The 24,895-nt window shown below is 41.0% G+C and overlaps 1 protein-coding gene across 18 annotated transcripts in view; it reads left to right on the top strand.

Moving 5' to 3' along the window:
• Positions 1–24,895, top strand: part of LOC132777953 (voltage-gated potassium channel KCNC1-like) — an 84,000-nt gene that overhangs the window by 43,040 nt on the left and 16,065 nt on the right. For 4 of the 18 annotated variants that reach the window (XR_009631718.2, XR_010910136.1, XR_009631719.2 and 1 more), the window contains exons 4-7: positions 2,906–3,100; positions 3,563–3,633; positions 20,110–20,230; positions 24,460–24,502. Coding sequence is in view for 7 of the 18 variants with exons in the window: in XM_060780517.2 (XP_060636500.1) it covers positions 2,906–3,100; positions 3,563–3,633; positions 20,110–20,230; positions 24,460–24,497 (425 nt within the window). In the remaining 11 variants the exon portion in view is untranslated. The remainder of the gene's footprint in view (positions 1–2,905; positions 3,101–3,562; positions 3,634–20,109; positions 20,231–24,459; positions 24,503–24,895) is intronic. The other 14 variants (XR_009631720.2, XR_010910137.1, XM_060780516.2 and 11 more) reach the window with 5 other exon arrangements.

The following is a 24,895-nucleotide window of genomic DNA, read 5'->3' as shown; positions in this document are numbered from 1 at the left end:
CAGGCTTGTTTTCTGCTGCCCTGGAGGCAAAACAATGGCTTCAAACTACAGGAAAGGAGATTCCACCTTTCCTATAGCTGTTCAGCAGTGGAACTCTCTGCCCCAGAATGTGGTGGAGGCTCGTTCTTTGGAAGCTTTTAAACAGAGGCTGGATGGCTATCTGCCGGGGTTGTTTTGATTGTGCTTTTCCTGCTTCTTGGCAGGGGATTGGACTGGATGGCCCACGAGGCCTCTTCCAACTCTATGATTATATATATCTATATGAAATACTGTTCAAATTTGGATATTTTACCACTGCAACAGCGCTTCACTTCACAGTTTTATTTTGTTTACGATGGGCCCTTCTGCCCATAAATTCTGAACCCACAGATTCAAAACACTCACACCTTTTAAAATATTTCAAAAATTTCCCAAAACCAAACTGTTACTTTGTACAAGGGACACCATTTTAAGCATTCACACATTTCAGTTCTGGGACCAAATCTCAACAGATACCAAGGGCCTACAGAACAGTGACATTTCTTCTCCCCAAATGTCATAAATCCATTGCTGTGTCCACATGCTTTTCCTTTTGTAGAATGATTACTTAATGATGGATGTTGTTGTCAGGTAAAATACAAAGTGTTCCAAAAGTTGCCATACATGGAGAAAATGGGAAAATGTAGCTAAATTTTCTTTTATTTACCAATTATTCATTTCAAATATTTACAAAATATTGTCTGTATCAAGAATAAGCAAACTCATTCAGGACAAAAAGTCATGAATGATGAAGAACCCTAAATACATCTACACCAGGCATTGGAAAACCTCAGCTCTCCAGGTGTTTTGAACTTCAACTCCCACAATTCCTAACAGCCTCCGGCCTCTTCCTTTCCCCCCCTCATCCGCTTAAGCCGAGTTTGCCCGTGCCTTGTCTATACATTGGCCATCACTTTCTACACACACACTAAGTCATCTCTCATATTCATAGTAAACACGTTCCAAGATACCTATATACCCCTAGTATGGCAACTTTTGGGACACCCTGTAATATTAGTTGTAAATTCCCCTTCACCGTTTTGTTTAAATCAAAACTGAAAACTCTGGCTTGCAGCATTCCTTTAAGATAAGAATAAATATAGAAAGACAACAACATTGCTTATTTAAATGGATAGTCTTTATCTTTTAATATGTAATAAAAATCATGTTCATATAAAACACAAGGTATATTATTTCAGATTACTGTAGTGCAGTGAATGCAAACCCCAACCTTTCCCCACCATTGCTTTAACATGCACATTTTTATGTAGTGCCCCTCTGAAACTTCAGTAAGAACAATGGCATTTGTAAACATGCACATAAACAATTTTCATGTGTCCTTCTGTGCATAATTGATCCACCTGGCATGTCTACACTACAGATTTTAAGCACTTGGTAAGTAGGCTTATGACATACCTTTCCAACTATCTTGATTTTGCTGAGACAACCCCAATTCTCTATCATCTTGTTTTTAGCTTTAAGAGATCCTAGTGGCCCAGGTCAGTATCCCTCAATGTGAAACGTGGTATGAAGTCTTATTGTTAAGAGACCAATAATTTGAATTTTCACAAGGCAGTCTGCATGCGGTGGCACAGTGAGTTAAACCGCTGAGCTGCTGAACTTAGTTCGAATTTGGGGAGCAGCGTAAGCTTCTGCTGTTAGCCCCAGCTTATGCCTATCTAGCAGTTCGAAAACATGCAAATGTGAGTAGATCAATAGGTACTGCTTCTGCTGGAAGGTAATGGCCCTCCATGCTGACCACATGACCTTGGAGATGTCTATGAGCAACGCTGGTTCTTTGGATTAGAAATGGAGATGAGCATCATCCCTTGAGTCGGACATGACTAAACTTAATGTCAAGGGGAAACCTTTACTTTTTTTTTTTTAGTCTGCATTAATAACTTAAAAGTCCAATTTCTTCCTCAAAACAAGTTGCCTATTTGGAAAAGATAAGACAGTCTTCTGTGGATCAAAACAAATGTCTACTTTGTCCAGCATTTTGTTCCCACAAATGGGAAATCAATACAAAAACATCTTTGTGTTATTAAGATGTTGCTGCAGTTACTGGTGGTATTATAAAGGCACTGGTAGCATTGTTGTTGTCATTGCTGCTGTGTGCCTTCAAGTCATCTCTAATTTATAGTAAACCCAAGTTGAAGCTATCATGAGGTTTTCTTGGGCTGAGAGTGTATTACCCAGAGTCACACCGGGTTTCCATGGCTGAGCTGGGTATTGAACAATGACAAGTTCACTTTAGTCAGAAATAACTTGAAAGTATGCAACAATAACTCCCTGATGGCCCATTAGGTTAAACCACTGAGCTGTTGAACTTGTTAACCGAAAGGTCAGTGGTTTGAATCCAGGGAGCAGGGTGAGCTCCTGCTGTTACCCCCAGCTTCTGCCAACCAACAGTTTGAAAACATGCAAATGTGAGTAGATTGATAGGTAAGGCTTCTGTGGGAAAGTAACAGCGTTCCTTGCAGTCATGCTGGCACATGACCTTGGAGGTGTCTACAGACAATGCAGGCTCTTCGGCTTAGATATAGGGGAGCACCACCCCCCAGAGTCGGACACGACTAGACTTAATGCCAGGGGAAATCTTACTTTTAAGCAACTAGATGTCCCTTCTTGCTCAGAAATGTTATGGTCATGTCTCTCCGTATTCCCTATTTTTCTCAGCTAAAAATGCCCCAAATAATATAGTGATTCTTCATAGGACAACTGGTGGAAATGGGACCCAGTGGTTTTAGATGATGTGTAAGTTCTGGAGAGATGAACCCCAAATTGTGAAGGGTGATTTTGAAAAGCCAGGAGTCTGTGGTAGCTTCTTGTTGATTCCTTTCATTTTACTCTTTCTCCCTTCTCCTTTCCTCTAATTCCTTCACAGATTCCAAGCAAAACGGTGATGCTGCAAATGCAGCATTGGCTAATGAGGACTGCCCGACCATTGACCAGGCCTTGTCACCTGAGGAGAAGTCACCTGTTACACCTGGTGGCCGGGAGCGCTACAACCGTGACCGAGCCTGTTTTCTCCTCTCTACGGGTGACTTCGGACAATCGCCTGATGGGAACATCCGAAAAGGTACATGCATTGACATCATTTTCCCCTGTATTTAAAGACCTCTGTAACAGCCTCTAAATATGAGGGCAACTTGATATGGCAACTCCCCCCTCACCATCATCATCATCCCCACCACCATAATCCTTGCCATAGCAAAAACTAAAGTTGCCACATTTCGGAGGTTTTTAAAAAATAATAATGCTAATGCTGAGATCAAGCTGTGGGAAAATGGATGCTTTGGGATAAGATCGGGGCAGATTAAAATGGGATCGGTGGTGTGCTAGCAACCAGGGGTCTCCTATTTGCCTGCTTTGCCTCTCGAGCCATATCCCACATTGGTCAAAGGACCCTCTAATGCCTGTTTCTAGTGGGCAAACCATTCATTAATTGTTGAGCAATTTCAGTTCAAATTGGGGAGAGGGGAAAGTATGTTCACCATCCCGACTTTCCCAGCTCTTTCCCATTATTGTCACCACCTCTTAGATCACCGGTTCAACCATGTTGTGTTCCCTGTGTGCTCTCTCAGCTCCATTAGTTCATCGTCCTCAATACAGGTACGCTGCTTTCTTGATCTGCTCTTGACTTTCATCAGTCTCCCCTCGTCACACCATTTCCCCCCCCGTATATGTATCATTCTGCCCCACAATGTTCGGCTGTAGTTGCATTTCATAATCCTGAAGCTGTCATTTTGAAGGTAGCCAGAAAGAGAAGCAGAGGTTGGGGGAGACAACTTAGTTTGTAGCCATTATGAGGACAAGATGTTTGTGTTAAAATGTTAGACAGCTCTCCCTTCCCATCCTGACCTGCTGTTGTAGTCCTGCTAGGGCTGGCTCACGACATTTTGCTATCCTTAGTAAATGTTTTCCTCCAAATCACATTACATAATATCTATATAGGGTGAGGAACCCTTATTCTAAAAATCCAAAATTGTCCACCTGACCTACTGAGATAGTGACACTTTTGCTTTCTGATGGTTCAATGAACAAAAATTTTGTTACATACACAAAATTATTTAAAATATTATGCATAAAATTACTTTTCAAGCTATATGCATAAGGTTCATGTGAAACATACATGAATTCCGTGTTTAGCCTTGGTTCCCATCTCCAAGATCTCTCCTTTTGTATGCAATTACAGGTGTTCAAAAAATTTAAAAAGGCACAATTCAAAACTTTTGATCCTTGGTTTCTGTGGGTTTTCCAGGCTGTATGGCCATGTTTCAGAAGCATTGTCTCCTAACGTTTTGCCCACATCTATGGAAGGCATCCTCAGATGTGTCAGTTAGGCAAGTGAGGTTTACATATCTGTGGAATATAAACCTCACTTACCTGGTTTCCCACAGACCCCTCAACCTCTGAGGATGCCTGCTATAGATTTGGGTGAAACATCAGGAGAGAATGCTTCTGGAACATGGTCATACAGCCCAGAAAACTCATAGCAACCCAGTGATTCCAGCCATGAAAGCCTTCCACAGCACTTTTGATCCTATAATAATTAATAAAAATAATTATCAATTCCTGTAATTTCATGATACCAACACCTGTGTCCTAGAGTGGCTGCCTCCCTTTTCCTAGTGATACTATCTCTTTTAATTCCTCTAAATAGGAAAAGTGAGCCTTGGATTCAACTGGCTGACTCCATCCTTTCTCATCAAACTCCCCAATTATAAAACAGAAACAGGAAAATAAATATTTCGTACTCATGTGGAAAACACACATATATGTCACTTTAAAACACAAGGGCAAGACATTTATAATAAAATGGTAGAAAACTTAACTATGTTGTTATTTACAATAGCAAGGATCAGTCTCAGATGTGAAGGTTCTTCCTCTATCAATTGAAAGTTGTATTTATACTAATCCATTCTAAATGTCAATTAGCTAGACTTTTTAAAAAAACCAATCCACACAGAGCACTGCTTTTTAAAGTGTGGATCCCAATCCCAAATGGGGTCCCCTTAACTCAATGTTGGGTCTCGGAAAAAATAGGCACTTACTGGCTGTTTGAGACATTTGCATCGTTTACAGTGAACACTGCAGAAGATGCATTGTCAGCCTGTTTAGCAAGCCTTGCACATGCTTATTTGTTACCCGTATATGTTTGACTTTTATACCTACTGTATATACCAGGCATGGGCAAACTTGGGGGAAAAGGAAGAGGGGCCTCAGGCTGTTAGGAATTGTGGGAGTTGAAGTCCAAAATACATGGAGGGCCCAAGTTTGCCCATACCTGTTATATATCTATGTATTTGGGGACTCATAAAAAATTTATGCGGCAGAAAGGAGTCACAAGTAGAAATAAGTTAAATAAGCTCTTGATCTTGTTACCATAAACTTGTAACAGGAGGCTGAAAGAACACCAGTTTCAGTAGTCACAATCAATACTTGTTATAGATTAATCAATTGATGGCTTCACATTGACATAAATTATAACTCGCCCTCAAACTTAAAAAAAATTATCCTGACTTCATGAACAAAAAGTATTACCTTCTTAGAGGTGGATAATTTTCATACTGTGATTCTGGGCTATAATACTATGTAACACTATTTTTGTTCTGGGTTATAAATGTCATTTCCTAATTGGTTCTATCATAAAAATATAGGAAAGGTTTATTAAACTACAAAAACTTTGTTTTTGAGGGACATCCTCCAGTACATTTTGCTATAGTTTTTCAATGAATGCCTCAAAGAGTCTCAACCAATTCAGCATAGTTTGTGGAAACCACAAAAACAAAGTTTTTGGAGTACAACAACTACTTTTGAAGTAAGTACTGCACCATTAAACAGGAAATAACACTGGCAAACCAGGAACAGAAAACTTTCCAAATTTTACATAGGGCACTTCCAGACAGCACTAAACTACTGGTTTTAAACAGGGTTAAAAAATCCCAGAACTTCAGAAGAGGTCCACATACAGACCCATTGGTCCCGGGATTTCTGCCTCCATTGTCAAGACTTGATGCTTTGTTGTGAACTTTAGAGGCTCCCAAGATTGCCGCCACGGGACTTCTGTTGGGAAAAAATCCCTCAAGTTGCATGTATGTGGATATGCGGAGATTTGGATATCCGAATCACAGCAAAAGTTTAATTCTTTGTCCTGGCCAGAGAAACTGTACCCTCCAGACTTTTCATGAAGTATCTGCCACACAAACAAAGTTTATGGGATAGGACCACTTCTGTCCAAGTCAGCACAGCACAGTCAAACAGGAACATACACTTTCAAGCCAGGAACAGAACTTTGTCATTATTGACACTTTTTTATAGCCTGGCAGGTTCAGTTGTGTACTTGTGGCATCGAAAACAGGGTGCTGTTCCTGGGTTATACATGACTGTTCCTGATTACTCTTCTTGTGAAAGGATGTACAACATTGACAAAGGAGCCACAATTTTGTCGTGGCCAGATAAAATGTGCCCTCCACACATTTCATGAAGTTTCTGACACACAAAGTTTTTGTCTTGTACTCAAGTGTCACCTTCTTTTTAGAAACTGACCAATCAGAAATAAACATCTAAAAACCAGGAACCTATATAAAAAATACTGTGATTTCCAATTGCAGTGACATACAGACATTTGAAGATGCGGATATTCGGCTCAAAACCGCAATATTCCTACACCTGGAAATCTCGTGTTTTTTGCTTTTTGTAGCGATTGCTTCCGTGTTTATAGGGAATGGCATCTAGCCACCCTCGTACTTGCGATGGAAGCTCCTGTGATAAAGGTACTGTCTGGACAGGCCCGTAGTGTAATTAGCATGAAGGTTCTTATGGTTTTATCTCAGGCATGGGCAAATTGTGGGAGTTGAAGTCCAAAACACCTGGAGGGCTGAAGTTTGCCCATGCCTATTTTATCCATTGCACAATCACCAATAAATCGAATGCTATGCTTTTGGGAAATCTATCAGTATGGAATATGGTATCACCTTCTTCCCACCTGTTCCTTTTTAGTGCTCTGTCCTCGATTAGGTGAGAGCTGATCTTAGTTTTGCCCATCTCACTGCAGAAAGGTATTAGAGAACATGATCCCTTTGGACAGGGATCAGCAACGGCATGCCTGTGCATTTTATAACTGCTGGTCTAGCATCTGTCAGAGGCTGATCTTAGCAGCAGGCAGCCTCTTGAACAGGGACAAGGTTGCGCCTGTCACAGCGGGCGAATGGGAGGAAGCAGCAAATGAAAGCTGACGAGGTATTTACTTCCACCGAGGGAGAGGACATGACAGATGTTCGAGGTGTTAACACAGCAGGGAGAATCGGCAAGAAGTGAGCAAGGCACAATACAGAGAGCTCAGGGGAGAAATGGCTTGTCGACTTGCGGCTTGTCATTAGGCCCGGATCTTGAAAATTGAGTTTCTGGTCCACAGACTTTGAGATATAAAATAGGTTTAGGCCAAGGTGCACGATGGATTCGTTGAGCTGACGTCTGTTGACTTAACTCCAACAGCATGCAAACTTTTGAAATGTCCATAATTCTTCAAGTAGAATTCAACTCTTATTCCTTTCTTTTTAAATCCTTGTTGGTTAATCAAATCACTTTCATCAATTAATTAATCAGTTTTAAAACTTCTCATTGACTAATCAAATGGCTGTAATAGATTAATTAATCAGTTACATTTTTCTCAATTTCCCTAGGAGTTAAAAATAGCTTTGAAAAAAGAAAGGATACTTTATTTTTAGATGTTGTGGGTGTACATCTGATAGAAAAAGCACTGGCTTACAAGAAGCATTTTTTATGAAAGTGAAACTGAGCTTCCCTCTGCAGTTTTATAGTAAAATTATGACTCTTAAAAAAGCTTTGTCCAGTTAATTGGACGGTCTATTAATCATATTGATTAATCCGTTAGAAATTGAGATCCTGCAGGTTTTTATATTTTGAATTGAGTTCTTTCTCACTTAGCCAATTATAGCACACCTTTCAAATGTCCCAATTTGGCAAGGACAGGCCTGATTAATCATCCATAGCCCCATTTTTTTCAGCTGCTATTAAAACATCTCTGGGTCCATCTAGAGTTAGAGTTTCTCAAACTGTGCTCTTCCAGATGTTTTGCACTACAGCACCCACAATTCCTAACAGCTGGTAAGATGGCTGGGATTTCTGAGAGCTGAAGTCCAAAACACCTGGAGGAGCACTTGAGAAACACTGTAGAATTAGTGTAGTTCAATGCCACTTTAATTGCTGTGGCTCAATGCTATGGAGTCCTGGAAGCTGTAGTTTTACCAGACCTTTAGCCATCCTTGCTAAAGAGTGCTGGGACTTCACCAATATACAAATCACAGGATTCCATAGCACCGAGCCATGGCAGTTAAAGTGATGTCAAACTGCATTAATTCCACAGTGGAGATCAGTGGTTCCCAAACTGTGGCCCTGGGACCACCAGTGATCCACAGCCTCACTACTACTACACCATTGCAACGAGAGCAACTGGTCTCGCGAAACCTTCTTATAGTGCCGAGGCTCATTATATATGGTTTTCTACAGGTGAGCAGATGGTGACTACTAGATAGCATGTGTTCTGTATCAGAAACTAAAGCTGATGTGGTCTATCCAATGCAATTTTCTGAATCAGTACACGAAATAACCAAACTGAATCTAAAATAGACCAAAAACTTATTTGTAACCCCTTTGGTACTTATGTTGGAGAGTGGTCCCTGGTAAAAAAAAGATTGTGAACCACTGGTGTAGATACACCCCCAGTTTCCCCGTCCTCTCCTTACTTGGCTCCTTCTTCCTTAGCTCACTTCAGTGGCTGCAAACTGAGTTCACAGTGCAAATTTGCATACAGTTTACTCAGAATGGGGAGAGAAGGCAGAATCTTTCCTTTCACAGTAAGCTTAGGCAAAAGCAAATTGCTACTTCCTCACCAATAATTTGTGTTCTTCCCCACTAATAACTTTTGCCATCTTGACTGCACTCTGTTGTCACTTAACCATGTGTGCCCTGGTTTTCATCTGTGATATATTGGAATATATGCTGTTGTCCTATTTTCTTCATACTACTTTAGAACAATCCTGAGTCTCCATGCTGGATATGCCTCATGCAAAATTGCATAAGAATGTATTGCCAGCAAGTACAGGATTTTCTGTTTCGATTAGTGAACAAGCCTAGGTACAATGAGATCCCCCTGGCCTAATGATGTCTGTGTGAAGAGTATGGTTCCATAAAGAGCCCAAGATTAAATGAATCAGAGCTGATTAACCGTATGCTTTGTAGTAGATTAATAATTTAGATTTGCATAAATTTGAATATGTGTAGAACAATAGTTCTGAAGCAAAAGCATACTTTGTAGATGTTGGTGTCAAAGCAGGTATAATCTTAGAAGGGAGAAATACCTCTTTCCAGATGGCACTAGCCATCTGCAGTTTTCATAAAAAAAACCTGTGTTATATACATACGCACACACAGTATCTCAGCTGATTAATCATGACATCATTTTAGCCAATCAAAATGATTAGTTAAATTGACTGTCAATTAAAGCTAGCAGCCCCAATAAAGATGCTTCCTTACTAATGTGGCAAATCTATGGGTTCTGATGGATACAGCCCTCCAAGGACCTGTGGCAGACCAATGCAGCTGCCAAACTCTTGACAATTGCCAGCCTGTTGTCATTAGTTTAATGGATCTTTCTCCTTTGGTATATAGGATTGCATAATTAGGTTGAGCAAATGTGTATAGCAATCTTAGTGATGGACTAAGATTTTAGGAGACCAGGTTCAAATCCCTCTCTTGATCGTGGAATCCTACTGGGTACACTTCAGGTTTGCCATAGCCTCTGATGTATCTGGGCTAAAACCTGAAGTCCAGGGACACCTCCTGCGGATGTAATTAAATGTTATGCATTAAGGACCTACCATAGTCACCCACAGCTTGTAATTCAAACACACACACAGGAGAAAATATGTATTTTATGTCCAATTGAGACAGAAACCTTACTGAAACAGATGTTTCCAGATGATGGTGAAATTAAGGAATTGTTGGGTTGCTGTATGGCCATGTTCCAGAAGAATTCTCCCCCAATGTTTCGCCCACATCTATAGAAGGCATCTTCAGAGATTGTGATGTCTGTTGGAAACTAGGCAAGTGGGGTTTATATATCTGTGGAATGTCCAAGGTGGGAGAAAAAACTCTCTGTTGGAGGCAAGTGTGGATGTTGCAATTGATTGCCTTGATTAGTATTGAATAAGCTTGTAGCTTGAAAGCTTGGCAGCTTTCTGCCTGGGGGAAATACTTTGTTGGGAGATGATAGCTGGTCCTGATTGATTCTTGTCTGGAATTCACCTGGTTTTTGAGTGTTGGCCTTTATTTACTGTCTTGGTTTTAGAGTTTTTTTATACTGGTAACCAGATTTTGTTCAGTTTCAGTTTCCTCCTTTCTGTTGAATGGCTTCTCTGTCTAGTCTGACATGGTATTTGTCAGAGTCCAGCATTTCTGTGTTAAGGGATTATTCTTTCTTGTTTTCTTAAGGAGACCGGATAACGAACATTATTCTAGCTTATTGTCTACCTAGGTGCAGTGTGGAGGGTGATCCCTGGCATCACAATGCCTGGGAGGGATGCAAAAGCTTACTAAATCAACACATGGACCTCCTGAAGAGTCTTTGCAGGTTGCAGCACCAAATCAATGAAGCATTGCAAATGGTAGCAAGCTGCTGCTCACCTGGATAAGATACAAATTTGCAGGCAGTCCCTTTCTCTTGTCTAGAGCTGAACTTGTCAAACCTGGTTAATTTGCCCCTTTTCCTCCCTGTTGGATTTTACCCATAAAAATGGAGACATAAGGCCAAGCCATAAGCTTTTAGATGTACAACTATGTCACTGGATAATCTTGGGCAATGAGACCAGTATGGCATTGGTTTAGGTGTTACAGCAGGATTCTGGACTAGGATCCTGAAGACAAGGGTTAGGATACCCATTTGGTCATGGAAACCTACTGGGTGACTTTGAGCAAGTCACACTCTCTCAGTCTTAGAAGAAGGCAATGATAAATCAAACCTGAATCAATCTTGCCACAAAAACTATGTGATTCGGTTGACGCCACACAACAACAGCATCAGCTTCATGCAAGTCAGATTGACCTAGTCTCAAAGGAAGGCATTGGCAAACCTCTTAATATACCTTTCCAAGAAAGCCCTATGATAAGGTCAACATAAATCAGAGTCCGTTTGAAGGCACATAACAACATAGTGAGGCTGGTAATTAAAAACTTGAGTTAGTGAGGAACATGGGACTAACTTGTTGCATATAGAAATGAGCAAGTTAAAATTTTTATATTAAGATAAACATGATCAATTACAGTTGCAGTAATAGTTGCAGATGAATTTGTTCTAAAAAGGAAGTGGTAGAGGACTGAATCAAAGACTAGCATCATCTAACTAGCAGCCTAATTATGTAGTGCTATATGGCTATTTACCAAGGACTATGATCCATCATTACCAGCTAGGAGAGTCTCAGTGGGAATTGTAATCTAACATGCCTGGAGGGCAACAGGTAAGGAAAGCTGAGCTGCTGTAAATTATAAGTGGGAAAGAAAACATTCGTATTTTCCCACAAAATTCAGCCATAAAGGTTCTTGATTTGTTTTCCCCAATGAACTGTATTTGCAAAAAATGCATGGAAACAAGACTGTGGTTCATACCTAGTATAGAAAGTAGACTATTGTTTTAGTTAATTAAATGTAATGACATAAAAACTGAATGTAAGAGCAGTAGCACCTTATGGGATGGACTGCCTTTTCTAAAATGGTATTTTGCATTTTCTAAAATGCACAGAGAATCCATTGAAATCACAAGCATGGGGACAATTTCAACAGAAAGGAGGAAACCATGAAAAACAAAATCTGGCTACCAGTATTTTAATAAATAAATAAATAAAGAAAGAAAGAAAGAAAGAACAACAGTCTGACAACAGGGGAATTCCAGATAAGAAACAATCAGGGCCAGCTAACACCTCCCAACAAAGGATTATCCCAGGCAACAATCAGCCAGGCTTTGAAGCTGCAAGGCCATTCAGTGCTAATCAAGGTGGCCAATTGCAATATTCACACTTGCCTCAAACAGACAAGAGTTCTTTCTCCCACCCTGGACATTCCACAAATATATAGACCTCGTTTGCCTAGTTTCCTGCAGACCTCACAACCTCTGAGGATGCCTGCCATAGATGTGGGTGAATCATCAGGAGAGAATGCTTCTAGAACATGGCAACACAGCCCGGAAAACTCACAGCAACTCACTTCCTTAAACTATCTTAAAAATAATTTCAAAAAAAATTAAAATCTGTCTCCCAGTTAAATCAGAGGCATCTTTTAAATTGATCAACATGTTTCTCACAATTCAATATGAGCAATTAACAGTACAGTCCTGTTAATGTTGTTTACTCAGAAATAAATACCACTGTACTTAGTGGACCTTACTCCCAGGTAATAGTATAAGAATAGAGAGGGCCAAGATTGTATAGTGGTTGGAGCATTGGACAACAACTTTCGACAGTGGCTCAAATCTCTACTTGGCCATGAAAACCCATAGGATGACTTTGGGCATGACATACTCTCTCAGCCTCAGAAAGCAGTAATGTCAGACATCCTCTGAAAAATATATGGGTTGCCATTACTCAGAAATCCCTTAACGCACACAACAAGAAGCATATAGGATTACATAACTGATTTAAACATTGTCGTTTGCATACTACACAGTGCTCCTGTGCACTGCATTAAAGGTGACATACAATGACCCAAATGATTGGAACCCGCTCTTCTGCATAAGTGATTGAAAGTTCAGAAGCTTTATCCTACTCTACTTCTTTCTGTATTTACCATGATTTGAATGTCTTTCTACATAGTTTATCCACAGATTGGAAAAGTTACATTTTCCCAGAATTCTCTCGTCAGCATGGCCAGTGGTCATGGTAGCTGGAAGATTCTGGGATGTAGAGACCAAACAAACTCTAAAGTTTGGGAATTATGCAGATATTTCTCTGTATGGGACATTACACTAACCCCTTGGCCTCATGGTATATATGTGTGCGCTACTGGAAAACTCCACCTTTCTCCTTTATGTTTGAACTGCATTTCCCTTTCATGGTCCTCCAAGTAAACATAAAGAAGCAAACAGGAGAAACTACTTTCCTTCTCAGCCATGTTGCCACTCTTACGTCTCTTTCTCTTTGGTCTCAGAGATATTCCACTGCATTCTGGGATGTCACCTGAGAACTCATGAGTGGGAGGAAATGTCTGGCGAGAAGCCACAAGCAGTTTTACCACCAAATTAAAAAGATGCCTAGACAAGCATGAATAAAGTGATGAGGCAATTGAAATACCACTTAGTAATTTACCACATCACAGCTTCAGGATAAACATGATACATGAAAAACCGGACTTAAGGCCACAGTATATTCATCGGAAAAAGAGATCACCTGTTCAATCAAATGGGGCTCCTGTAGAGTAAATAAACTGAGTAAGAGAAAGAAACAAAACATTAGACAGGGAACAGAATGTTGTTGCTGTATGCCTTCTAGTTGTTTTCAAGCTAACTTGATGTAGGACTTTCAGGCAAGATTTGTTCAGAGAGGATTTGGCATTGCCTTCCTCTGAGAGTGGACATTATCACACAAGGTTGCTAATGGGCACTTAGGATAAGATAAAACACCTGTTCATGGACCTTGATGCATGGCAAAATGACTGTCCTGTAGTTGCATTGATTTATGATTGGATAGGCTCTTTTCATTCATGGGAAAAACCTATCAATGAATCCAGTATTACTGTTGTACTCTCACTCTTCCCTGTGTAATAATTTTCTTCTACTGGAGTCTCAGTATAGCAAAGTAGAAGTAAGTCTCATGAGAATGCCGAAGCTCTGCAAATTCGCAGTTGTGGCAAAATAGGAAAAAATAAGAGGAAAATCCACATTCACTGAGTAGGGAAGCATGGCTGACTGGAGAATTTAACAAGGTCTTAGGCAGCATTATGCAATTGTGCTGAGATTGTTCCAATAATGCAGTGGTTCCCAACCTGTGGGCGGCAGCCCACTGATGTGCCGTGAGACCTAAAACATGATCCACAGATCTAGATTATTAAATATGGTTTTCTGTGGGCAAGCAGATGGCGACTACTGGATGGCATATGTTTTGTATCAGAAACTAGAGCTGATGTGGTCTATCCAATGCAATTTTCTGAATCAGCACCTCAAATAACCAAACTGAATCTAAAGTTGACCAAAAACAGATTCATAATCTTTTTGGTACTAATGTTGGAGATTGGTCCCTTGTCAAAGTAGTCCCTGGTCAATAAAAGGTTGGGAACCACTGCAATAATGGTATGTTCCTGTTTATTTAAACAGCGTGATTGCAAGGAACACAGGCTGGTATGATAAACAGAGTGGGACTCACCCAAGATCATCTAGGGTTTCCATGGGCATGTGGGGATTCGAATCCTGGTCTCCCAGAGTCCTATGCTAACACCTAAATCAATATTACACTGCTTCTCATATTATTTACATACAGTTGCTAATTAATCCATATGTATGCAAATTAAAAACAGGGTGACTGGAAAAGGCCAAACCATTTCTGGTGCTTATTCATTGAAGTACAAAGAATGCTGTAGCACCCTAGAGACTCTCTGGTTTACTGTGGCAGGAGCCTGTTTCATCAAATGAGTCTAATGAAGTAGGCTGGGGGTTTTCAAATGCCTTGCCTAGAATGAGAGCCCTTTCCACATTTACTGCAGAGCCTTTGTGCATTGCAGTTGTTGATTATTCTAGCTAGAGCATAGAGAAATTACTTTTTTTGACTACGTCTCCTACAATCCCCAAGCTTGTATAGACAATAGCCATTTTGACTAGCTGATTATATTCCTAAAGAATTATATTCCAAAAGAGTTATTTTTCCAAACTGAAACTGTGATGTATTTCATAATACCTTATTACCCCTGTTTACCTAATTGTTGACTATTGAACCTTGTAATCACTGTCCCCTTCTTCTGCCTTAGTGAGTATGTTTTAACATTTTGTTAGTGATGAGTTCCCAATGTTGACGTTATTTGTAGCATTGCTCCTTCCCTAGGAAAGTTACTTTTATAAACAAAGCTGATGGTACATGTCTCAAATCCACAGCTTGGAAAAGAGACCTTTTGGACTATATCTGGGATATTTTGGAGGGGGGATTGTATCCCCCCAAGATTTAAGAAAATTGTTCTAATATTCCTGAAGCAGAGCTAGGAAGACGTTTTCCCAATGGTTTTTTTTTTTTTTGTCGTGTCAGGAGTGACTCCTGGTGTGAGAGAACTGGCCGTCTGCAAGGACGTTGCCCAGGGGACGCCTGGATGATTTAATGTTTTTATTATCCTTGTGGGAGGCTTCTCCCGTGTCCCCGCATGAGGAGCTGGATCTGATAGAGGGAGCTCATCCGCCTCTCCCCGGATTCGAACCTGCGACCTGTCCTGCCGGCACAGGGCTTTAACCCACTGCGCCACTGGGGGTTCCTCAAATAGATTTTCCCAAATAGAACAGCATCAGTGCCAGCATGGCAGGACTCAGACCTTCCATTTGTCCCAGTTTTTCAGGGACAATGCCAATTCATCTTCTGCTGACCCATTTTTCAGCTACTTTTAAAATATCCCAGTTTCTTTCTCCTTCTTTACACTCCCCCCTTTGTCCTCAGCTTCCTTCAGTTCCTTGATATTCAATTCAGAGTGCAAACGGTATTCTTGAAAACGTGTAACACCGATCTTGGAAGATTTGGACTCCCAATTTGCTTCTAAGCTCAATTCAAATTGCTGCCATTGGCCTACAAAGTCCTAAACGACTTGGGGTCAGGATATCTGAAAGATCCTCTCCTAATCTAGAAGTATGAGCTTCAGAGGGTCGCAAAATCGTGTGAAGCTAGATTGGTGGATAGATATACTTTCTCTGACGCAATGCTTTGACTGTGGAACTCCCTGCCTAAGGAAGTTAGACTGGGCCCATCTCTTTTAATCTTCCATCAGGCAGCAAAAACAATGCATTGCTTGCAGTATTTGAAAATTGTGCTTTTAAAAACTGGATTCTAGGATGGTTTTTAAACTGCTTTTAGAAGTAACATATCCCATTTTCATAGATAGGAGGGGGAAGGCTCTTAGAAAATTGGTTAACCTCACTGTTGTTAAAAATCAGATGATCTCCAAGGTCAACAGCATCTTTTGTGTGGTATCTGCTAGAGATTTAGGGATTTTAAACTAAATACAAATGTTTGAGGATGGGAAAAATCAACCTACTTCTCATCTGGATATGCATGTTAAGTCGTAGCATTGCACATCGTTGCATATACTTATTATCACAGGCATGTAAGAGTCATTGAAAGAGTATTGTCTATTTTTGTATTCATATTTACTAATCCTGGTGCATATTGATTTTTCAAATATTTTGGGTTTAAGGTCACTGCTTTTTTAAAAGACATGAGTCAAGGCTTAACATGCATAGAAATTTAATTGCAAAACTAGGGTTCTCTGCTGAAATATGCAACAAGATTACAAATATGGGTGCAAAGTGTTTTCTCTGTGCCACTGAATAGCCACTGCCGTACTTGTTTTTATACATTTAACAGGAGAGCAAATGCTCCTGGACTGGATTGTGCCCTAACACCTCTGAAAAATTAAGAACGGCATGTATCTTAATCCAAATTATGCAAATTAAAATGTGAAATAGGCCATTGCTGATTTGCATATGATTGTTAATCCAGATGTATGCAAATGGAAATTTCCTATTACCTAAGATTTGTGTGGGGGGAAATTAAAACTGTCTAGAAAGGAAAGAGACTAAGCCAAAGGCTGCTGAAGTAACCATTATGTTAACAAAACTATTGTGTCTGGTGCCTGACTGTCATACAATATGGGGATGACAGCCCCCCCCCCCCCAAAAAAGTATTTATTTATCTTGCAAAGGGGACATAGAGCAGTCTGTCCTGCTCTGTGTCTGCGTCTTCTATCATATTCCCTGCAGGTTAGAATATAATGGATGTTCCCACACTGGGATGAGGGAAGCTGTGTTCCCAGCTGGTGGGAAATGTAGGACATTGGTACTCTGGCCAGCACAGAAAGACTGCAATATGCCATCTGCACCACCGAATGAGATGCTGGGCAACATGAGGCTGATTGAAATGAAGGAGGTTTTTCTTTGTTTTCAAACTGACCCATTCTCTGCTAGTGGTGCAGACCTCCCTTGTAGGTCTGTGGTAGAATTCTCACCACAAACAGGAGGTAATACATTTATTTCTGACCAGGAAGAAAGAGCAGTGGCTCAGTAACAGAGCCGGTCCAAGAGCTCAGTGGAAGGTCCGCATAAACATTTGGCAACTACTTCTTTGGAATGTAACTCCCAAAATCCCCTAAATGGCCATGCTAGTTAGACAGTTTTGTAAGCTAAAGACTTTAAAAAGTATTCTTTTCAAACTCTGGGAGATTGTTGTAATTTTTTCCCAATATTCCTCCCTGTCCTCCAAATTGGTCACCCCCATCCACATTTTTATCAATATTGAACTAACCCAAAAGAGTCCTGTAAAATAACCCAATAACAAAAGTGATGGTGTTCAAAAAGAGTAACTGTCCCTCATAGAATCATAGAGTTGGAAGAGACCACATGGGCCTTCTAGTCCAACCCCCTGCCATGCAGGAAAAGCACAATCAAAGCACCCCCGATAGATGGCCATCCAGCCTGTGTTCAAAAGCCTTTAAAGAAGGAGCTACCAGCACACTCTGAGGAAGAGGGTTCCACTGTTGAACAGCTCTCAGGGTCCTTCCACACAGCTATGTAACCCAGAGTATCAAGTCAGATAATCCACAATATTTGCTTTGAACTGGGGTTTTTGATTCCACATTGCCACATATTCTAGTTTGATGTGGATTTTGTACAGCTGTGTAGCATGGACCTCAGAGTCAAGGAGTTCTTCCTAATGTTCAGGTGGAATCTCCTTTCGGTTAATTTGTACCCATTGCTTTGAGTCCTAGTCTCCAGGGCCGCAGAAAACAGCTTGATCAGCTGGACTCCGAGTTCTGGTTTCCACATTCTTCAATCTATTGCCCAATGTCCACTGGCTCAAATCGGAATAAACCTTGGAAGAAATCATGTGATATTCCCTACTACAGTGGTTCTCAACCTGGGGTCCCCAGATGTTTTTGGCCTTCAACTGCCAGAAATCCTAACAGTTGGTAAACTGGCTGGGATTTCTGGGAGTTGTAGGCCAAAAACATCTGGGGACCCCAGGTTGAGAACCACTGCCCTACTACAACAACTTATAAATCAAACGGCCCATTAGAAGACAAAACAACCCCAGTATAATAGCCTGATTAAACAACATTAGAGAAGCATACTCAATTCTGGTAAAACTATAGAGGCTGGCATTCTATGCCATTGTCAATGGGCTTCCATGAAATGAGTAATTTCATATCTCTATTCACTAGGTTGTGTCATAATATTGAAGTGTAAAGTATCCATTATCCTATGATAGCCAGCAATATTTAGTGACCATTGATTTGCATTGAGTCTTCTCCCAAAGTGTATCCGCGCACAAACTAGGATGTACCAGAGCAATATAGGAGCACCTGATACACATCAGAAGTGCCCAATATGCATATTTCTGGTGTCCAGATATGCATTTTCACAATTCACCAGCAGGATTGTATTTCATTTCTATAAAATAGCTGAGGATTTATAAAGTTATGAAACATATATTTTGATGTAGGATTTTGGCCAATTTTTTAAACCATGGAATGATTTTAAGTCAGGTTCCCATATGAAACTTCACACCTAAGCAGAAGCCTAGTTTTGATGGAGTTCACTAAAATAAAATAAAAATTATGATAGATCTAAAACTACCTTAGGAGAAATCTTGGAGTTCTGACATGGGATGAGATCAAGCAGCCTATTGGCCAAATGATTCCTTCGTTCTTCTTTTTTGCACCACTAAACACGGAGAATCATGCATCTATATACACCATTTTCCTTTAAACTAAGCCACACAGATCCCAGTTTGCCTTGTTTTATTTTTCAGGGGTTGGTAGAGAAATAATTTCAACCAAAAAAAAAAAAAAAACAGAGTAAACTTTCTACTCCTTTTGGTCTGGGTGAAAGGGTTTGGTGAGACTTGAAATGATTCTGGGTGGTTTGTAGACAGCTGGCCCTAGAACCTCAACATTCGTTAAGTTAAGATGTTATGGTAGGTGAAGGCCTTTTTTATTTTACATTCCCCCAGAACGCAGCCTAGACAATTGTACCTCATCTGCTTTATCTGCATTGCAATCCTGTGAAGTAGATTATGTTAGACAGTGTCATCCTCTGAGCTTCATGGTTAAGTGCACATTTGAACCCATCCTTTCTCCAGTCCTAATCATTTTATCATGCATGCTTACTTTTTCACAAGGACAGATAGTGAGTTCTGAATAAAGAAGCTAAAAAGCAAGGCTCTTGAGAACCATGGGAGGGAGGGCAAATATGGCAGAAGAAGTGAGTCGGGTCACTATGAGCCCATACCCTTCAACTGACATGATTTGTCAGTGGCATTTCCAGTTAATCCCCAGACGTCCAAATCTATCACTTGCCTTTAAAATATTTTTCTCTCCTTCTTCTACTTTTCCCTCTTTGTTCTCAGCTTACTTCAGGTGCTATAAATTAAACTCAAAGAGTAAAAGTAGCTTGTGCCCAGTAGCTTCAACAGGAGGGAGAGGAGAAGGGACAGATTTTCCCCCTTTCTAGTGAACACAGGCAAACTGCAGCCTGATAATGTTTTGCCATCTTGCCCACACTCTGATGTTGCTTGGCCACACACATCCCGTTTTCTTTGAAATTTTGGAGGGTATGTGAGTCCTGATCTCATGTGCGGAGGAGGGCTGTTGTGGCGGGTGGTTGGGAGGTTTCATGGCTGCGCCTTCCTCTGCGTCATCGCATGCCCATCTTCAGTGCCTCCTCCTCACATCACCTCTGTCTGTTTCTCCTGCCCCTACCCCCTTTTCATCTCCATCCATTGCTCCTGCCCCATCCCTCTCTTTACCTCACTGCCCACCACAACCGGGGCCCTATAGGCGCCCGTCGCCTGCCGCAGCCAGCATCAGACTCCTCTGCCACATCGTGGTACCTGCATGACTACAATGCCAACGCGGCCCCCTGGAAGCATGAGTAGGATGCCTGGAATGCAGGGAAATGGTGAGTAGGCTCCCATGTCACTCCCTCCACCTCCCAATCTCATGATCCATTCTGGCAGTCCAGTCCTATTTGTTGCTTGACCTCTGTGCAAATCTCATCACCACTGTTGCAGCTCCCGCCTTCAGCAACTGGATTTGCAAATTTGATTTCTGGTAGCGTTCCTGTAGTATAGTGACTGCCCGAGAGTAGGTTGTGATCAATATGTACCCTGTGTCTTTGGTTAAGGAACAAAGCAATTCTGGCAGATACGAGAAAGAGAAAAAGAAAAAGAATGCTTTGTTTTTCTGCAGCTGTTGTCCTTACATATGCTGGAAAATAAAATGATGCAGTACTAGACTTTAGGAAGTTACAATATAGTTTGCTCTTGGTATCCAGGGCACCTCACCACCCTTGGATAACAAAACCCATGGATTGTCAAGTCCCATGATATATACAATGGCAAAGTTAAATGGCAACCTTTATATAAAATAGCAAGTTCAAGATTAGCTTTTTGAGATTAAAAAAAATATTTTCAAGCATAGATGGTCAAATCCATTGATACAAAGCGCAGACTTCACTTTAAAATATGATTGCTTACTGTTAAGAGCTCCAAACGCCTAAAGTAGTTGGTGATAGCAATAGTTGCACCTTTTAAAAGCCCCCTAACGTTCTCAATTTTCCAAAGCAATTGAAATAGATAGCTTTTATTGCTTTTCTTTAAAAACAGTTCTGTGGCTTTAATTATTTCAAAACAGATACTTTTATGTCCAGGACAAGATTATGATGTTACCTCCATAGCTTATTTTATGTTTAAGGGAACCCATAGAGTTATCAAAATCTGTCTAGTGTGCCAACATAATACTTGTTTGTGCACTGTTTTGTATTCAGAGGTCTCACATAATCTAAGACCCTAAATTGTTGATTACAGGGAGTGCATAAGTAGAATGTGCACAGGGTAACAAAACCTTCCCAGGTATCAGACCTAGGCAAATATTTTGGCGTAATAAAATGCATGGGATCAAACCTGATCTGTTCCACAATTAGCTGAAACCTCAAGATTTTCATGATGCAGAAGGCCTCCCAAGAGTTGAAAAACACATTTGATCCCCAAACAAATAGTTCTGCATACAGCCAGCAAAATATTGCTTTCTCACTTCTTTTGATACTGAATTTGGGTTATCTTAACACATAATTTTTCTGTCTTTGGTGCAGTGCAGATTCCTTACAACCTTTGATTCAGATGTCATCATGCTAGACATTGAATTCAGTATGGTTTAAAGTAGCCATTGAGTCCAATCTGTCTCCATTGATTTTTGTGGGTTTCAGTTTGTTTTACCTTCTATGAAATTTTGCCTGCTGCTTCATAAGAACAAGTGCTGCCTTTTAAGGTCAAAACATATCCCACAAACACCCTCCATAGGTCAGTGTTGTCTCTTGCCTATTTCCCTGAGCTACGAAAACACAGTGCTAATGGGTTTAATATCATTTTGATGGGAGAACACAGGAGATTGTAAACTGTAGGGCGGCTTTTCTTTTTGACAAATATATAAGCAGAACATTAGTGAAACCAAGGGGGAGATGGTTGCTGTGAGTTTTTCGGGATGTATTTCCATGTTCCACAAGCCCAGAAAACTCACAGCAACCCAGTGATTTCGGCCATGAAAGCCCTTGACAACACAAGGGAGAGATGGTTGCAACCAGCAAATTGATCAGTCCCCTTGACCCATTTCTCCTACTTCAGCTGGGCTTGGTGTACACACACACACGCACACACTGCTTTCTCACTTTCTCGGGAACAATATTACTTTATCTAGGCTCCAATTGATCTTTTTTTCAAAAACATAGAACAATCCCCTGCCTACTGGGGGACACACATCTTGAGTGTTATTCTTCCATGAATGAAATATCAACCAACCCTCCTAGACTATAACAATAAAATAATATATTGTGAATGCACTGCCAATTCATGGCAGGTTCCATGTGAGTGGAATAGTGTATCTGCTCCAGGATTTCATCCACTCTTTAGTGGTGCTATTCATGATGAAGAACTCTTATCTCCTTGAGCAGCTAGATCATCTTACTACTTCATCACACTAGAGAATGAATCCACTTTAAATCCAGTTTCTGCCTCCTCCTGCAGAATTCTGGGGTTTGTAGTTTAGTGAGGCTGTTAAAGGCTTCACCCTAAACTACAAACCCCAGAATTCTGCAGGAGGCAGCAACTGGATTTAAAGTGGATTTATTCGCTAGTGTGATGAGGTCTTTATATAAAGATTGGACTGAAGCTGGACTAGGCTCACCTTCTGACTGATTGCCACTTGCTACCAGAGACTTATGGATAGTCCATGATGATGCCATTAAGTATCCATCACGGTTGCTCATAGCTTGAATTTTGAACATGTTTTCAGGGAATGTCATTTGGCCACCCTCTAGTTTGAACTGGGAGCTTCTGGGATAAAGGTCCTGTCTGGACAGGCCCTCTAGTAGGTCACAAGAACTGGGAAGGAAGGAAGAAGTTAACTAAGTACAGGCAATCCCTGAGTTACAAACATCTGACTTACAAATGACTCACAGTTAAGAACGGGGGTGAGACAACAGGAAGTGAGAGAAATCTATGGTACCCCTAGGAAGGGAAATTCACTCCTAAAAAGAGTTATCATGGGGAAAAGGGGTCCCTGTTTCCACATCAAGCCATTTTTTCAAAATCCTATTATCACAGGGACAGAAAGTAAGGTGAAATCTTCTGAATAACAGCACAGACAGCAAAACAAATGCCACAGGGGTGTTAGCCCTTCCCTATGTGATCCAATGCTAGCATTTGGCTGAAGTTACACTTAAAAAGTATACTTGTTCTGAAATTGCATACAAATTCAATTTAAGAACAAACTTACTTGACCTATCTTGTTCGTTACTTGGGGACTATCTGTAAATACATAGAAGAGTCTGAAGAGTTGCATCAATAAATTAATTAGTAACAAGCTGGTATTAAATGAGATGGAGATTCCCAGGTAGCACTTTCCTCATGCCTGGAGAAGAGCCTTAAAACTGGAGAATTTACAGCCTCATCTATCCTGAGGTGACCCACAAAAACTGGAGACTCAGGACTGGGCTGAGATCTGGCAACTCTAAACCATAATCTTGATCCCACCAACAGTGAGTACAATATTCCAAAGTCATTCCAAAGCTATGATAGAAGTGCAGCCTGGAAATGGTAGTCTAGAGCAGTGTTTCTCAAGCCTTTTTCCTCCAGATGTTATGGACTTCAGCTCCCACAATTCCTAACAGCTGATAAGATGGCTGGCATTTCTGGGAACTGAAGTCCAAAATATCTGGAGGAGCACAGTTTGAGAAACTCTGGTCTAGAGACTTTCTTCTCTCTCTTAGTCATTGTAGAGTTGTGAGACTTAATACAAACACAGTGTGCTTACAACTGAGATTTTGACAGTGTGGGAACTTCAAAGGAAAGGGAGAAGCAATAGCAAGAAAGGGATGAAAGGGAGAAAATGTAGGTGTCTTTTCTCAAGCCAGCCATGTGAACCTGTGCATTAGTCCTGGAGTTGAATGAGACATTACACAGTAGGGAAGCGTGGGACTGCAGACTCCTTTTAAGTAAGAAATGAGAACAAAAAGCTTAAATCAAGTGCTTCCCCAAACAGTTCCCCTAGTTGTTCTAGATTCTAGCAGTTCTGAAGAGGTGGATTGCTCTTCATTTCTGTTCATCTCCCCAACGTTCATACCTAAAAGCACATACCCTCACAAGACCTCTGCCCACCTGCTCACCTAAGTGTCCCATGTGCTTGTGGCTTTATTTCATTATTATCTGTTTTCATTTTCAGGGCAAATATTGCTCCTGTCCACGGAAGGGAACACGATGGGGGCCCCCATAGCTGTGGATTTGAGGTGTTTAGGGGAACGTGAGGGTGGCACTACATTCCAAAGCATAATGAGGAGAGGAATATTGCTGAGAAAATGGGAACTGGAACATCAGCATCGTTGGAAAATTAAATAGGGATGGTATGAAGTGCCCTTGGAGAAGGATTGATTTGCTCTAACACTAGAAGTACACACAAAACTAAGGCAGGAGCATGGGGCAGGTGGTCTGGGACATGGGAACAGACGATTCATAGCACACGAGTGAAGGATATTTGCACAGCACATGGTAGGGAGCTGGGCTCCCCTCGTGTTCTCCCCAGAGATGGGCTGCACCAATATTTGATTCCAATTAATGCCCCATTTCATACGTCTTGTAGGGTCCACCCTGTATTCTCGTAACGCCCCGACTGCGTGAGCCAGGTATGTAATTTGCTCCACACATCACAGCCTACTTGTTATACTCACCTGGGTGGGACATCTCTTTTATTTTTCACAGGAAGGCAGTGATAGACGTTTGGATGAGGCTGACATCTCTGTGGCCACATCCCAGCGTCTCATGCATGGGGATAGGAGCAGGGGAGGGGGAAGCATCAGAGATGATTTATTTTGCAAATAATGCCTTCAAGTTACTAGCCTGTCTGATTTCCTGTGTTGTGTTATCCACTTGCAGCCTGAAAGAAAAACAAAAGGCACCAGCTTATACAAGGGTCTTATATATGGTTGCTTGGATGTCATTCTTAACTGGCCACAGGTGATCAGATGAGATACTACTTAGAAGCCCACCTAAGATGTTTCCTAGGACTGGCTACATAA

The sequence above is a fragment of the Anolis sagrei genome, chromosome 6, assembly GCF_037176765.1.
Source record: "Anolis sagrei isolate rAnoSag1 chromosome 6, rAnoSag1.mat, whole genome shotgun sequence".
NCBI classification, from domain to species: domain Eukaryota; kingdom Metazoa; phylum Chordata; class Lepidosauria; order Squamata; family Dactyloidae; genus Anolis; species Anolis sagrei.
The sequence above is the reverse complement of the archived record's forward strand: the minus strand, read 5'-3'. Positions and strand labels throughout refer to the sequence as shown.